We start from the raw sequence: 14237 nt of genomic DNA, 5'->3' as shown, positions 1-14237 counted from the left end.
TACATCTGGCTAAGTTCAAATTGGTCATGCGGGTGTGGATGAGGAGGGGGGAGCGTGGGAATATTCTTCACTTGTGGACATGCTAGACTATTGTCTCTGTGGGAGAGTTGCAGTCGACACAGACGCACGCGCACATGCATGCACACGCACACACAGACAGACACACACACACACAGACACACACAGTGACCTGCCATTCAGAGAGCACTGACACAAACATCCTCATATCTTTTACACACACACGCACACACACACACATTGTTTATATATATGGTGGTGGATATGAGAAAGGATTGCATGAGAAAATCTCTATTTATTTTCCCTGAGCCTTATTTACTTTGTTTGGCTGCCATATAATAAAGCGATGTGAGCCTTCTTCACCTTCCTCTTTCTCTCTTTGACTCACCCCGTTAGTTCCCATTTCTCATATTTCACTGATCTCTTTCTCTGTATTTTTCTCTCTCTATTTCCAACCCTCTCTCTCTCTCTCTCCTTCTCTCTCTCTCTTTCTCTGTCCTATCTATATCAGGAGGCAGTGGAGAATTGGGCTTAGGAGGCGTATCCAGGAAACAGTGGCGGGAGCTGACTTCCTGCTTGACAGGTGTACGATAGGGGCCTGACAGCTGCTCTTCTCTCGCTCTCTCGTTCTCTTTTTCCCTCACTCTCTCTAGCCAGCTGGAGTCCAGAGCTGATGTGTTTGCTCTCAGTGTCTTGCGTCATTGCTGCTGCTGATTTATGGAGTACAAAGGAGCCCCCTGCACACACATTACCCACACCAATATCCTGACCAAACCAGGCCCACCAGCTACCATATAGGCCTTTGTGACGATTGTGTGTGTGTCTGTTTGTGTATCTATGCAGTCCACAGTTTATGATGAATACAACATATGAAAAATGTTTTTTGTATCTCTCTTGAACTGTGTAGACAAGATTGAGTGATACTGAGTTGTCACTTACATTTCTGATAGAAAACAAACAAGAAGTCTGTCATTTATCTGGCTGCCTGGATCTAATTCAGTCTTAAACGTTTGCTGTAAATTACTAGGGACTGTCACCACTCACACATTCATTTATATTACAGCCAGCCAGCCAGCCAGCGACTGTATCTGTATCTTACTCCACCATTCTCTAACATTAGTCGAGGAGACTCTGATACTCTCAATCTGCCACAGTCATCCTGGGTGTGTAAACCATGTAACATACATTCAGGCACACACAGAACAAAGGGGTGTTTGTGGATGACAGTTTGTGTACCGTTTAATAACTTTAACTCCATCTCAAGCCTCTAGTCCTCTCTGTGCTGGCGAAAATGGGGCAAGCAAAGGGCGAGGTGGGAAGGGGAAGGAAGGACTCATTGAATGAGAGGGAGAGAGAGAGGAACTGTGATATGAACTTCCCTTGCCTGCCCGTACGTCTGTAGCGTGATTAGAAAGTGGTCGGTGCAGAGCAGATTAGAGCAGCTGTGTCCTGTGTCTGTCTCTGGTCCACAAACACATCCTCCAGCGCCAAATTAGGGGAAGATGGGGGGTATTTGGTCTTCCTCTGTGTGTAGTGTGGGATTGTGCCTGTGTGTGTACCCATTTATCACTGTGTCAGCTGTATGTGTGTATGTTCATGTGGCTTAGTTTGGTCTGCATGTTCCCTGTCCCAGCTCCTACAGCTCCCCTGTCCAGCTCCTTCTGTCAACCAGCCAGCCAGCCAGCCAGCCAGACAACCAGTGAGATAGCCAGTCAGACAGCCAGTCAGACAGACAAACAGCAAGTCAGACAGCCATCCAGTGAGATAGCCAGCCAGTCAGCCAGCCAGTCAGATGATGTGTTTCTCATTAGGCCAGATGTTTGGGAGCTGGATGTCTTCTCTGTGCTCTCTGACATTCTCCTTCTCCCCAGAGAGCCCCTACCGCCATGTCACAGTAATGTCAAACACATGTGGAGCAGACTTCAGCATCCAGCTCTCACTGCTCTCTCACAGAGCCTGGATGCTGGTACCCACTCCAGCTTCCTCCCACCTCCAGCTAGCTCTAGCATCAACCTCAGAGTTAGCCCTAGGACTAGCCATGGAGAGCCCTAACCCTACCGTCACCCCCACAGCATCACCCGCTGTTTAGATGAATAAACAGCTATGAAACCATAGCAATGGACCAGCAGCTGGTGACTGAACCCTGGTCAGCCACTGTGGGCTAGCTGAGCTGGCAAGACTGCAGCCAAGCCTGCCAAGCTGTCCCCACTTAAGGCCCATGACAGGGCTGCATCTGTCCACAGCCCACACTACCGGAACCACAGTTCTGCCACAGTTATGCAGTTGGTACAACTGGTCCAAGACTTCTCAATCTGCAATAAGAACATAGTGGCTGAATGCTTTTACCATAACATACTCAGTTCGAACTCATAGTACTGGACTGACAAGGTTTCCAGTTAAAACACCATCCTAGCCTGGCTGTCTCTGTATCCATTTATTTCTCCTTTATAAGCTTGCGTACACGTGTGCATACACACACACACACATACACACATAAAGAACACTCCTGTTACCTAACATATGGATTTTTCTGCTGCTACACTTTTCATTTATGGGTACTTTTCAGGCTGCCAGAGAATAAGATGAAAAAATACTACTACTTCTTATTTAGCAGCTCTGGAGCAGGCATCTCAGTGTGAGATGAGTGGCCCCTCTCTGAGAACAAGGCTGTTGCTCCAATAGGCTCTCTGGCTGCTAATGTTGAGCTAATCTGAGAGAAAGGGCCCCTGTCGCAGGGAGACAAATAAATAAATTAAACGATTGGGAAGTCTCTGGTCCACCCACAGAGATACACAGGCACATGGACTGTGTGTGCTGGGCTGTGCCTCTCTGTGTGTGTGTCCTGTTTGTGTAATTGTTCAGTGGTATTAGTGCATTAGGAATTAGGTTGAGTGGGTAAGCTGACTGCTGCTTACAGGTGAAGTCTCTAGGACAGTGGGCTGCTGGTTGTAAGTATGTTGAAGCACACACACACACCTCCAGGCAGTATGTGTGACCCTCGTCAGCCATTTGGTCTGCCTGCCTGCCCAGGTGTCTCCTGTGTGTGTTCTGCTGACCAGCTGACCCTCACTTCCTTCTTTGACCTCTTCTCACCACACACACAGGTGCATGCACATGCCATTCACACACACGCACACACACACACACACTCTCTATGCCTTCCTCTTACACACACACACACACACAGCACACACACATGCATGCAAAAATACACACTCACACTCTATCCCTCCCTCTTACACACACACATCACATACACACATACAAAAAAAAAACACACACACACATTCAACTCAGTCTGTCTCTGACGTCCGCCTGCATGCTCCCAGCTCCCGCCCACCCATGGCCATCTGCTTCTCTCATTAATTAGGAGACGGCCAGCTTCACCTGCATCGCCTGCACTCCGATTACAATAATTACCTCTCACACACACACACACACGACATGCACACAACATACACACAAACACACAACCTGCAGTCCCATGTCTCTGACACTGTCATCTGGTACAGCAAGGTCCACAGCTACAGTAGCTATCACTTCCTACTGTACACCGAAACCACAACATAACTTTCACTGACCCAGTGTCATGCAATCATCTACAGCTAGGTCTAAGAGAGGGATGTTCTTCTCAAGCCTTGAAACTGATCATTTCTGCTGTATAGGCCTGTCTCTCCGTTTCTGTATCCATCTGTTCCTTCAATTCAAAGAGACAGAGCCTATAGTGTAAAAGCCTTGGGACTTTTGTGAAGCTCTAATGTAACATCTCAATATTGACCTGTGGCTTTGGCACCACAGCTTCAACCTATCTCTTTATAGGAATGTCTTCATCTTAATACCACTCCTGTGGTATTTTTCCATGTGCACATTAAAAGATGTGGTCCATACGGCTGTGGGCTAGTGCAGAATAGATAAACACTGCAGAGGGGTAATGAATGGCTGGGCTTTAAGAGAGGCTACTTAGTGATGAAGTGGGAACATCTGCCTTCATAAGGTCTGTGGTGGGCAGGCAGAATGGTAGGTGTGTGTGTGTGTTTAATGCTGGAAGCGGTTGTGTGGTTTCACCTATGGACCTCCCATCCATTGTGGAGAGACTATTATCAGGTGTTTAATTATTTATCCTGTGTTTTACCAGGGCCAATTAAATAGTAACTTCTTGTCCTGAACGGAAAATGGCTTCTGATGGAGCCATGGAGAAAATTATGGAGCAGTATTAGACTTCTTTAAATTGAAGTTACTCTTTCCCACAAAGCTGCCCTGCAACTGCTGCATCAATGACCGGGCTGGGACAAAAAGAGCTCCATGTTTACATTTTTGGCCTTGAAACGGAGAAGCGCTGTTTTGAGAGTGGAATATCGGCTGCAAGCCTGATCACCACAGCTACGGGAAGAGACGGGGTGGGGTGGCTGAGAGGGCTTTCAGGCAGCTGTCTCTCACCTGTGGACTGCGAAAGTAGGAGTTGGTTGTGGGCCATCGTTTTTGGAACATTGAGGGGCTTACTGACGTATGGTCCACCCAGAGGTGCTAATGTGGTCGCCTTTTCCTAAGGGTAGCATTAACACTTAGTGTAACGTACAATAGGCCACAACACAGAAATCACACAATAAAGTCTTCTCCCTATTTTATAACGTTAATGAAAAATGTAATGACTCAAAAGCCGTTATGAAACATTGGTAAACATGTGGAGCAATAACCTTCCCTGCAGCCCTAACTTTTAACAGTCATTTTCAGATTTCCAATACTTTGTAAAACAAAACCCTGTAGTGTTTAAATACCTGTGTCCTTTATAAGCCATGATAAAGAGTTTTCCCCCCTAAAAGACTAAAAGAGATTTGTAGAGAAATGTTATTAATTTCAATTCAATTGAAGCAGCCCCTATATATTACATAATGGTTGTGTAGGCTTATTTACACTGTGGCTTTTGATTATACAGAAATATTTTGACTTCAAAAACATATATTTGTCAGTTTACTGTATACGCTGACATACAACAACATAAATAGATATAGGGAATTACAAATATGATCAGGAACCTTGTGCTTGCCCTTCCCTCTCTAAATAATGAACTACTTGAGTGTCTATACTGAATGTTACTGAAAACACTGACAATTCTGGAAACTTTGCAGTATACAGAAGGGAGGACTTGTAGCCTATCGATTAAAAACTAATTTAGCTGCAAAATGTGGAGGTTAGAATTTGTAAGCTTGTGGCTAGTATCAGGGATATGTGTCAAGGAACGTGGACTGCTTTATGATTTTCTACCCACACTTTATTTATATTAGCCGGGTATAGGCCTATAAAGTCGATACGAATGGATACCCACAATAAAGTCGACCAACTTCAAGTCTGTGGCACTATGCCTAAATGCTATTAATGGTTACTACATACCATAATACTTACAAACACGTAAACAAAAACAAATGTCTCAAAGCCCATTCACATAAAATCAAGTCAAAGTCATTTCTATTCTAATCATTAATAATTTCACTTACTTTCTGAAGGTCGAGGTCAAACTGAGGTAATTGCAGCGAAGATAATCCACAGCAAATTAACGAAAGACGGTTATAACGCCCCAATCCTCATTATTTGGAAGAAAAAAAAGAATAAAACCGCAGTGGGCTATTATTGGATACTATTAACGGTGTTGTTACTCCTTTTCTTTGTTATTGAAACAGAGAGAAATATATCAGGGCGACACATGTAGTCAGACAAAAAAAATGTGTTCCTTTGGATTCGAAGCAGTATCAACTTTTCGGTTCAATAAATTATGAGGTAATTCAATTCTCAGTTATAAAGCGAAAAAATATTTTGCGTAGCCGGAGCTCTGGTTGCCTAAAGTAAATGAAGTCTTTGGTTTAGCCTACTGTCCGTTCCGATGATACAAAAACCAACAGCTTATCTTGAAGAAAGATCACAACATACCAAATATCTAAATACAAGCTTTTAGTTTATATCTCATTTTATGATCACAAAATGTGAAAAAACCCACTTGTGTCGTTTTCAGCTATTGTAATAACATCTGTGCTCACCTTCCCCAACAATATAAAAAAGACAATCGTTGTATTATCTTGAAATTGTCAGAGAATTGAGTTCACAAATCCTTGGACAGTACGAGCGATATCTCCCATGTAAAAATATGAAATTAATTTTGGCATGGATCCTCTTGTTCCGAGCGCTACTCCCGTATCAACAACTTTCAAACCTTTGTTTGGCACACAGCAGTCTGAATAATTTTCCACTAACAAGTTTTTAGTACATCCGTTAAATTCGCATTGTTTACTTTAACAGCGAAAATGCCACATATATATATATCTTGCTCGGCAGATACCACGCTTCTTTGACCATCACTGACAGCCGATCTGCCAACTGTTCCCGTACCAAGGACCGCTCATTCCCCGCCAACAAATAGACTTGAGGTGGTGTAGTCAACTCCTGTCACTCCAAAGCATTAATCATTTCTCGAGTCCCCTTGCATTGCGTTGTTTTTGCTCATTTCGTATATTGGTCAGTCTCTTTTGTTTTCGATAATTCTGAGCCGACGCGGGTCTTGTGCGCAGTCTCTGGGTGTTCTCTCTCTCTCATCTATCCTCTCCGTAGCCTTCTGTGTGCGTTTAAAACACCATCTGGAGTAGGATGCGTACGGGTCTTTCTCCCTCTCTCTCTCTCTCTCTCTCTCTCTCTCTCTCTCTCTCTCTCTCTCTCTCTCTCTCTCTCTCTCTCTCTCTCTCTCTCTCTCTGTCTCCCTCTCTCTGTGTGTCTCTCTCTCCCTCTCTCTCCGTCTCCCTATCTGTCCCATTGTACTTCTACAGTCCAGCCCTGTTGGGCAAAAGGTAAATGCCACACCATTGTCCTTGGGTCAAATACAGCCCAAACGGCTAGTCTTGACCAGAGGGCTTTTGGCTAGAATGAGCCGTTCTGCCACTTATGTACCGATGTCTACCCGTGAGGGGCGCTGTTTCCTCGTATCGGCAAACAATAGAAGCAGGCTACAGTTAACCACACATGACCCGTCGCTAGGCAATCTAACCACGAAGCAGTGCCCTGCTACATTACACTGTAAAAAACGAAAACAAAACTACCAACCTTTCAGACTCTACAAACAGATGATTAACACACGTCGCACTTCACCCTCAATTGCTCCTCAATAAACAATATTTCGAATGGTTTGAAACCCAGTATAATTGGCTAAACGGAATAGGCAATTTCCAATTATCACTGGATAGGCTAGTGAAGTACACTATTCATTTGTCATTGGGAAGAGCAGGTGTGCCTGACTCTTCACTGGCTGAGAACTCTACACCTGCCCACACCTGTGTCCTCCTCTCCAGGCTGAGATGGAGGGAGAGGGAGAACGGAGACAAAGCTAACGCTCCTTTGACCTCCCCAGAACAAACATAGCCAGGTAGTAAAGTACACAGAGACAGCTGCTCTCCACCAGCTCCTGTCTCACCAGCCTGGCTGGGCGAGCAGGGGTGCGTTCAGGACAGAGCAGCCAGCGGTGATAATGTTGACGTTAAAGCAACCAGGGAAACGCACACCTGGGTTATTCAGTAAACGCTGGAGAAATATCCAGAAGGATAAAGTGGTGTGCTGCCTACCTACCTTTGGCCTCTGATTTGACATAGGGGTACGAGGGAGAGTTTAACCGACACATACACACTCACATACAGGCACTCACAAGTTCTACTTTCATGCGTATGCACTCAAGCACACGCAAGTTTGTGTCGAACAGATCAGGCCTGTTGGAGGTTCCATACGGGACTGTATGCTGGGAATTTTGCTGTCAAGGAGATGGATTGAGAGTCTGAGGAAGTGATGGACTGTTCACGACCACTCTCAGTCTCCACACTAACAGTGCGTGTTAACCTGTATGTGTGTGTGTGGGTGTGTTGGATGTGTGTGAAAGACCAAGGCCCTATTTATTTGACACAGGTGAGAGGTGTAGGTACCGTAGGTGTGTGTGTAGGTGGGGAGTTCAGGCATGAGTGACAGGGAGAGGGACAGGGGGTGCGGCCAAAAAACGGATTCCTGTCACCGTGACAACTCAATGATTGACGGAGAACTATTCTCCTTGGGAATACCAGTAGACGGCTTGTCATTCGTTCTAAAAGTGAATGAGCTTCTCTCCCGTTTCTTAATTTGGCCTTTTGTTGAGTGATCAGGCTGGTGCGCCAGGGCCCTCCATGTGGTACGTCTGATAAACCTTTCCATACAACAGAGACACAAGGTGGACTGTATCTCTTTCCCCGATATGGACTCCCCCGTTTCTAGCTTGTGTCCTCAGACCATGAACTCTCCCTTTCATGACATTAATAAAGCAAACAGCCTATTGTTCACTATTGTCTCCTCCTCACGCCCCCCCCACTCCACATGCTCTCCCCTCTTCTCTCCTGGCTGTATATTGACTGTATCTGATGAAGCTTGAGGACTGGGCCGAGATCAGTTGGATTGATTAGGCTCTTGGTCATTGTGTTGTTATGGAAATTATGGTGTGTGTGTCAGAGCAGGGAACATCGGTCTGAGGCTGTGGAGTGAGAGGCTGAGTGTGTGTGTGTGTGTGCATGTATGTTTGAGTGTGTGTACAAGATGCACTACGTGTGTGTATGTGATATTTTTTTTAAGTGTGTGTGTGTGTGTATGTGCATGTGAATTCAGTGAAGGTCTGCTTGGTTTCCTACTCTCACACATAGTAAATCCTGCCCTATAGTGTGGGTCTCAGGGTGGCGTGCCGGGGACAGATAAGGCCTGAGCCGCCTGAGAGCTCCTCTGGAGCTGCTGGTGACTCCATTGTGCTCTCCTCTCTTTCAGATCCACATTCACAAGCCCACATTGCCATTCACTTACCATAACAGCTTGCCATGTACATTCAAGCTATGTAGGGATGAGATGCAGAAAAAGAAGACAGACATGGAGGTGTTTCATCTGAGGTAGCCTCTTTGTTTGTGGTGCGGTGTTGAAAATAACCTCTTTTAATTAAACCTTTTGTGCAATAGCTGTTTATAGCTTATTTTAATTTATTAAATTGTAATCTACATTAAAACTGTTTTGAACCTCTGAACCATTTGGTATTCATGACCTAAAAAAAATATATGTACTGCTGTATTTAATCCAGATGTCATCTATATTATATTATATAGCACACATTTTTAGGATTCTATCTCCTAAATGACACAGTGTAGTAGTTGGAGAGGTTATGGTTGAATAACGGTCAGACATGGTTGAGTAACGGTCAGACATGGGTTGGTGATATCCTCCAAATAAAAATATAATTGATTTTTATCTCTTGATTTGCCCTTGTACCAGTGGATTTGGTTGCATTTAATGCTTATCATCTTTACTGTAGCAGATCAGGTACATTTAACATATTTTTTGTATTTACATCATATCTTAGCACACCAGTCCTGATGCTCTTTATAAGGCGTAGACTTCTACGCGTATATTCATAAGAAGTCATTTTTGTGTGCACGTTGACAAGAGAAAACATGTCTGGGTATGTACTATATGGTGTGTAAGTGTATGTGTGTGTGGGTGTGTGTGTATCTGTGCGTGTATGTGCATGTGCAGACAGTTGGTGGTACTGGGGCTGAAGATAGCGAGGAGAGGGGGATGAGGTACTGTATCAAGTTGTGAACATCTGTTCCTCACAGAAACCGCAAAGCTGGCGCTAAGGAAATAGAGAGGATAACTGCTGTATATATCCTCTCCCTCCTTCTCAGTCTATCCTCTCCACTACCTCTCTTTCTGTTGCTTCACCTCTCTCTATTTCCTCCCATCCTTCCTTCCTCTTACTCATTCTCTCTTTCCCTCTGTTCCCTCTTTCTCTCTCTTTCTGTCTGCCACTCTTTCTCTCTCCTTTTCAGCCCCCCTCACTCTCAAAGGGTCCTTCTTTCAGCCTCCATCTTTATCCTGCCCTGTCTCCTTCTCGTGTCTCCATCCAGAACGGACTCATCTACTTCTCATCCTCCTGGTTGCTGGCGGGAGGCAGCTGTGATGCTGGTGGCGTTAACATGCCACGACTGAGCAGAGGCACCACAGGAACCCCCCCGCACTACACACATCCCCAACTTCTGGAGCCGACCTTCAACTGGGAACACCAGAGATAACAGACAGAAATTCAGTTTCCCTACAGTTAAATTGGATCAGGACAGGAGCTTTTATGAAGTCAATAATACAGCAGGAATTTGGCATGATTGCATTCTACCTCTTGCTTCAATGTTGAGATTCACCCCAGCCCCTCCTTCTTTCTGTTCCCCTTTCCCTTTCTCACTCTTCCGCCCATCCCCTCTCTTACTGCTCCCTCCCTCCTCCTTATTCTTGGCGTGCTGTGAGAGTGTGCTGGTGTTGGAGGGTGGCAGTTCCTCATTGTATAGCTGTGTGAAATTTGTGTGTGTGCGCGCGTGTGTGTGCTGTGATAAGACCCAGGGAGAGAAGCCAGCGTGCCGACATCTCCCTGCCACCGTGGTTATCGCCTGCCGCAGCTGTGCCTGAGCCCCGCGACATCTGCTCCCTCACAGGAAGCCTGCGCAATGCATCACACACACATACACACACACAGGCACACACACAGGTACACATACACACCCCGCACACACACATTTCATCTACATATAAAATATCAGAACGATTGCTGATTGCAGAGTGATGACTACTAAACCTGCAGATTTTAGTCTGCTAAACCCCCCCCCCCCCCCAACTAACACATAAATATTAATTCATAAACACACTCATATACTCTCCTACTTTCTCGCGTACAAACATCTCACGTACAAACACACACACTTCATCGACATATAAAATATCAAGTCCACACTTAGGGATGACTACTAAACTGCCAGCTGTAGACACCCCCCCCCTCCACATTTCTGAATTTGGAGGGGGGGTTAACCCTAACCCTGCCTGAGACAAGGAGTGTATGGCCTGTACTGAGGCTGGGACGGAGATGGAGGCTGGAGGACTGGTTCAGAGGATGGGATGGAGGCTGGGGGACTGGTTCAGAGGCTCGGACAGAGATGGAGACTGGTAGACTGATACAGAGGCTGGGATGGAGATGGAGGCTGGGGGACTGGTACAGAGGCTGGGATGGAGATGGAGGCTGGGGTACTGGTACAGAGGCTGGTATAGGGATGGAGGCTGGGGGACTGGTACAGAGGCTCGGACAGAGATGGAGGCTGGAGGCTGAGGATGGGTAGGAGGAACAGCCTGGGCGACTTGGGTTGAGACAGGCCTAGGCTGAGGGACTGAATGAGCGTTTACTCCTGAGTTCTGCTGGGTTTTTATCACAGAATTACAGGGGTACGCTTCTGACTAAGCCTAATTATAGAGCCCTTATCGTTGAAATGTTCACAAAGCTCATTACTGCCAAGAAACGGGAGCTGCCGCAGGTAATGCTCTGTGTTGGGTATTAGCTGCTCTCTCTCCAAGGCTCACACTCTTTACATATCCACACTGTCTGTGACGCAGCTGGAATGTCTGGTGGCTTTTAATGCATAACTGTCTGCTTAACTGGCCTCCTCACTGATTTGTGATTTTTTTTGTAACCTGAAGGCACCAGTATTTATGTGATTCAAAGAATCAATTACAGATTCTCTTTAAGTTGAAGTCCTTGAGAACAGACTTGCAATCCTGTGCACTCGGGGGACAGAAAAAAGAGGCAAATGAAGAAAGAGACAAAGGAAGAAAGAGAAGGGTGGATGAAGAGATGGATGGAGAAAGTGAGCCATGATAACAGAGAAGAAAGCAAGAAATTAGGAGATCGAATGCACTTAGATTAGATTAATGCTAATGCTCCATGTTTCCTACTATGGGTATGCCATGCTTTAGGTGTTATTGGTATAAGTGATCCTCCTGAGTCGCTTTCTGTGTATTTGTTTGTGTATACTGTGGCTCCCGAGAGACCCAGGACCCGGCCCCCACAAAGGATCCCTCAACCCCAGAGAGAGGACCTTTCCCTCAGCCTCCAGCTGGCAGGGGAAACCCTATGGAAGTCCCCGGTCTCCCCACTCTCAAAAAACAAACCAAATTTATCCTCCTAAATCAGGACGTGTGAGTTTGTGTGCCACACGTGTACAAACACATCTCTGCTCAAGCTGAAGCAGTCTGTCACATATCACGGTTTCACTCCTTCACTTTCATTGAAGGAACAAGTGGTTGTGTCAATGACTCTGTCCTTGAAAACTCCACTCGAAAACACAGGAACTTTCACCCGAGTTGCTGTGCCAACGCTCACTGTGTAGCTAACTTCCATGCCCTTGTTCTGTAGCATGCGGCGCTAACTCAACACAATCTGATTACCTGTCAATCACTCAGACTTAATGAGAAGGCCTGACAGCAGGAGGGGTGGCTGTCACTCATCACGGTTGCACACAACCTACAGGAGCCTCTCTGCAGAGGTGGGTGTCCTGCCACCACTCCACAGTGGGAACAAGGTGTATGAACTAGTAAAGCAGTCGGGGCAAGGAAGATACAGAAACTACTAGAGTGCTAATGAAAATGGATTGGAACAGAAATACAATATTGAAATTGTTCTTGTTGCTCATAGCTAAAGCACAATGGTTCATTTGCAATCGGTCTAGCTGGAAAGGAAGAACCTCCTACCTTCACGGCCTCTTTGATGATTGTGGGTTGCCAGGTTTGGCTCTGTGTCGCCTGGTCGGTGACTGTGAAGGTTCCTTTTCTCCATCAGCAGCCTGTGATTGGTCAGAGTGACAGTTGGGACTCGGGCAGGAAGTCGTGGGGTGGGGATCCTGACCTTTCCAGGGTTGTCCCTCCTCAGGTGCTCCAGGTGAACTCTGGTGGACATGGTCCCTCTTCTAGTCCCTCCACCAGCACCTTCACGGTTACAGCCTGGACACAGTCTACTGCTCCCACGTGACTACTGTAAGACTACGGGTCCTGCGAGCTGATGGTATTGTCCAAAGAAAACCTGTACAGACAGTGTTCTTACTGTGACCGAGCAAACAGCAGTCCAGTCCAATCCTCTCTGCTCTGTGTACCTCCAGTCCACCAGCCCTGACAGCACCAGTGTCTGTTTAAAGGATTTCCCAGATGGTCAGGTGACCTGCTCCTCTTTGACAGCTGGAATCCTCTCTCTCTGTCTCTGCTCTCTCTCTCTCTCTCTCTCTCTCTCTCTCTCTCTCTCTCTCTCTCTCTCTCTCTCTCTCTCTCTCGCTCTCTCGCTCTCTCTCGCTCTTGGCAAGCTGGGATAGACAGATCAGTGTGTGAGCCACAGACACACGGCTCTCACGATAAGAGAGTTAGCAGCAGCTTTAGCCCGCGGCTACAGAAGGAGCACATGGCTGCTGATATTCAGAGAAACGGAAAATAGGCGCCCCCGCTAATTCTTCTTCTTCTTTTCTTCTTCTTCTTCTTTTCCCTATTTTAATTTCCTCTCAGATGTTCCGTGAAGGGGTCACTTCAACACAGTTGTAGTCCTTCAAGAATCTTCACATCAGTCTCCACACTATACCGCTCTCTCTTGTCGTCCATGACTCTGTGACTCTGGATTGACACATGTAATTAGCGGTGACCTCCTTCTGCCAGTCCCCTTTCTCTCCTTCTCTCTCCCCTCTCTCTATCTCTCTACCTCTGTCTCTTTGTCTCTTTCTTTCTGTCTTTTGCCCTCTCGCTCTCCCTCTTCTCCTCTCTAGTACTTTCGCCCCAGTCTACTCATAAACAGCCTTACTCCTTTGCTCTCTCAGAGGAGTGTGTGAGGCAACGGCGGGTGTGTGTGTAGCAGGGGAAGGTCACTCAGCCTTATGGCTCCTGTAGAGGGACAGTGCTCTGGTTTGAACTCCTCTCCTGTCACAGTGGCAGACATTCAAGCGCCTCCCAGTGAGTCTCAGAGTATGTGCAACTGTGGGTGTGTTTTAACTGTGTTAATAAGGGTCTACTACTGTTTATGTGTCATTTGTGTGTGCTGTATTTTCGGATTTTGAGAGAATTTGTATGGTGTGTGTGTGTCCTGTCCCTGTGTTCTCCCGGGGGAAGGTGAACAGGACTGCAGGGTGGTGATAGCAGCAGACAGCAGGTCTGGGACTGTGTCTGTGCTTCCTCTGTCAGGAACCAGCCGCTGTATCTGTGGCTGGCCAGGCCTGGCTTCTCCTTCCCTCCACACACACAACTGGGTTGCGCCTGTTCCCTCTGCTTCCACCGACACTCACACACACACACTCACACAGACAAAGACGCGCTCACACGCACAGGGACACATGCACACACAC

The 14237-nt window shown here is 46.4% G+C and overlaps 1 protein-coding gene across 11 annotated transcripts in view; it reads right to left on the bottom strand.

Annotated features, from left to right (window-relative positions):
- cbfa2t3 (CBFA2/RUNX1 partner transcriptional co-repressor 3) overlaps positions 1–13822 on the bottom strand; it is a 41771-nt gene extending 27949 nt beyond the window's left edge. For 2 of the 11 annotated variants that reach the window (XR_006957663.1, XM_047041500.1), the window contains exon 1: positions 12613–13820. Coding sequence is in view for 8 of the 11 variants with exons in the window: in XM_047041500.1 (XP_046897456.1) it covers positions 12613–12817 (205 nt within the window). In the remaining 3 variants the exon portion in view is untranslated. Of the gene's footprint in view, positions 1–5510; positions 5597–6047; positions 6722–12612 lie in introns of those variants that run through there. The other 9 variants (XM_047041503.1, XM_047041504.1, XM_047041509.1 and 6 more) reach the window with 7 other exon arrangements.
- Positions 13823–14237: the final 415 nt, after the last annotated feature.

The sequence above is a fragment of the Hypomesus transpacificus genome, chromosome 19 (genome assembly GCF_021917145.1).
Source record: "Hypomesus transpacificus isolate Combined female chromosome 19, fHypTra1, whole genome shotgun sequence".
Lineage (NCBI taxonomy): Eukaryota > Metazoa > Chordata > Actinopteri > Osmeriformes > Osmeridae > Hypomesus > Hypomesus transpacificus.
This window is presented reverse-complemented; position numbering and strand designations above follow the sequence as displayed.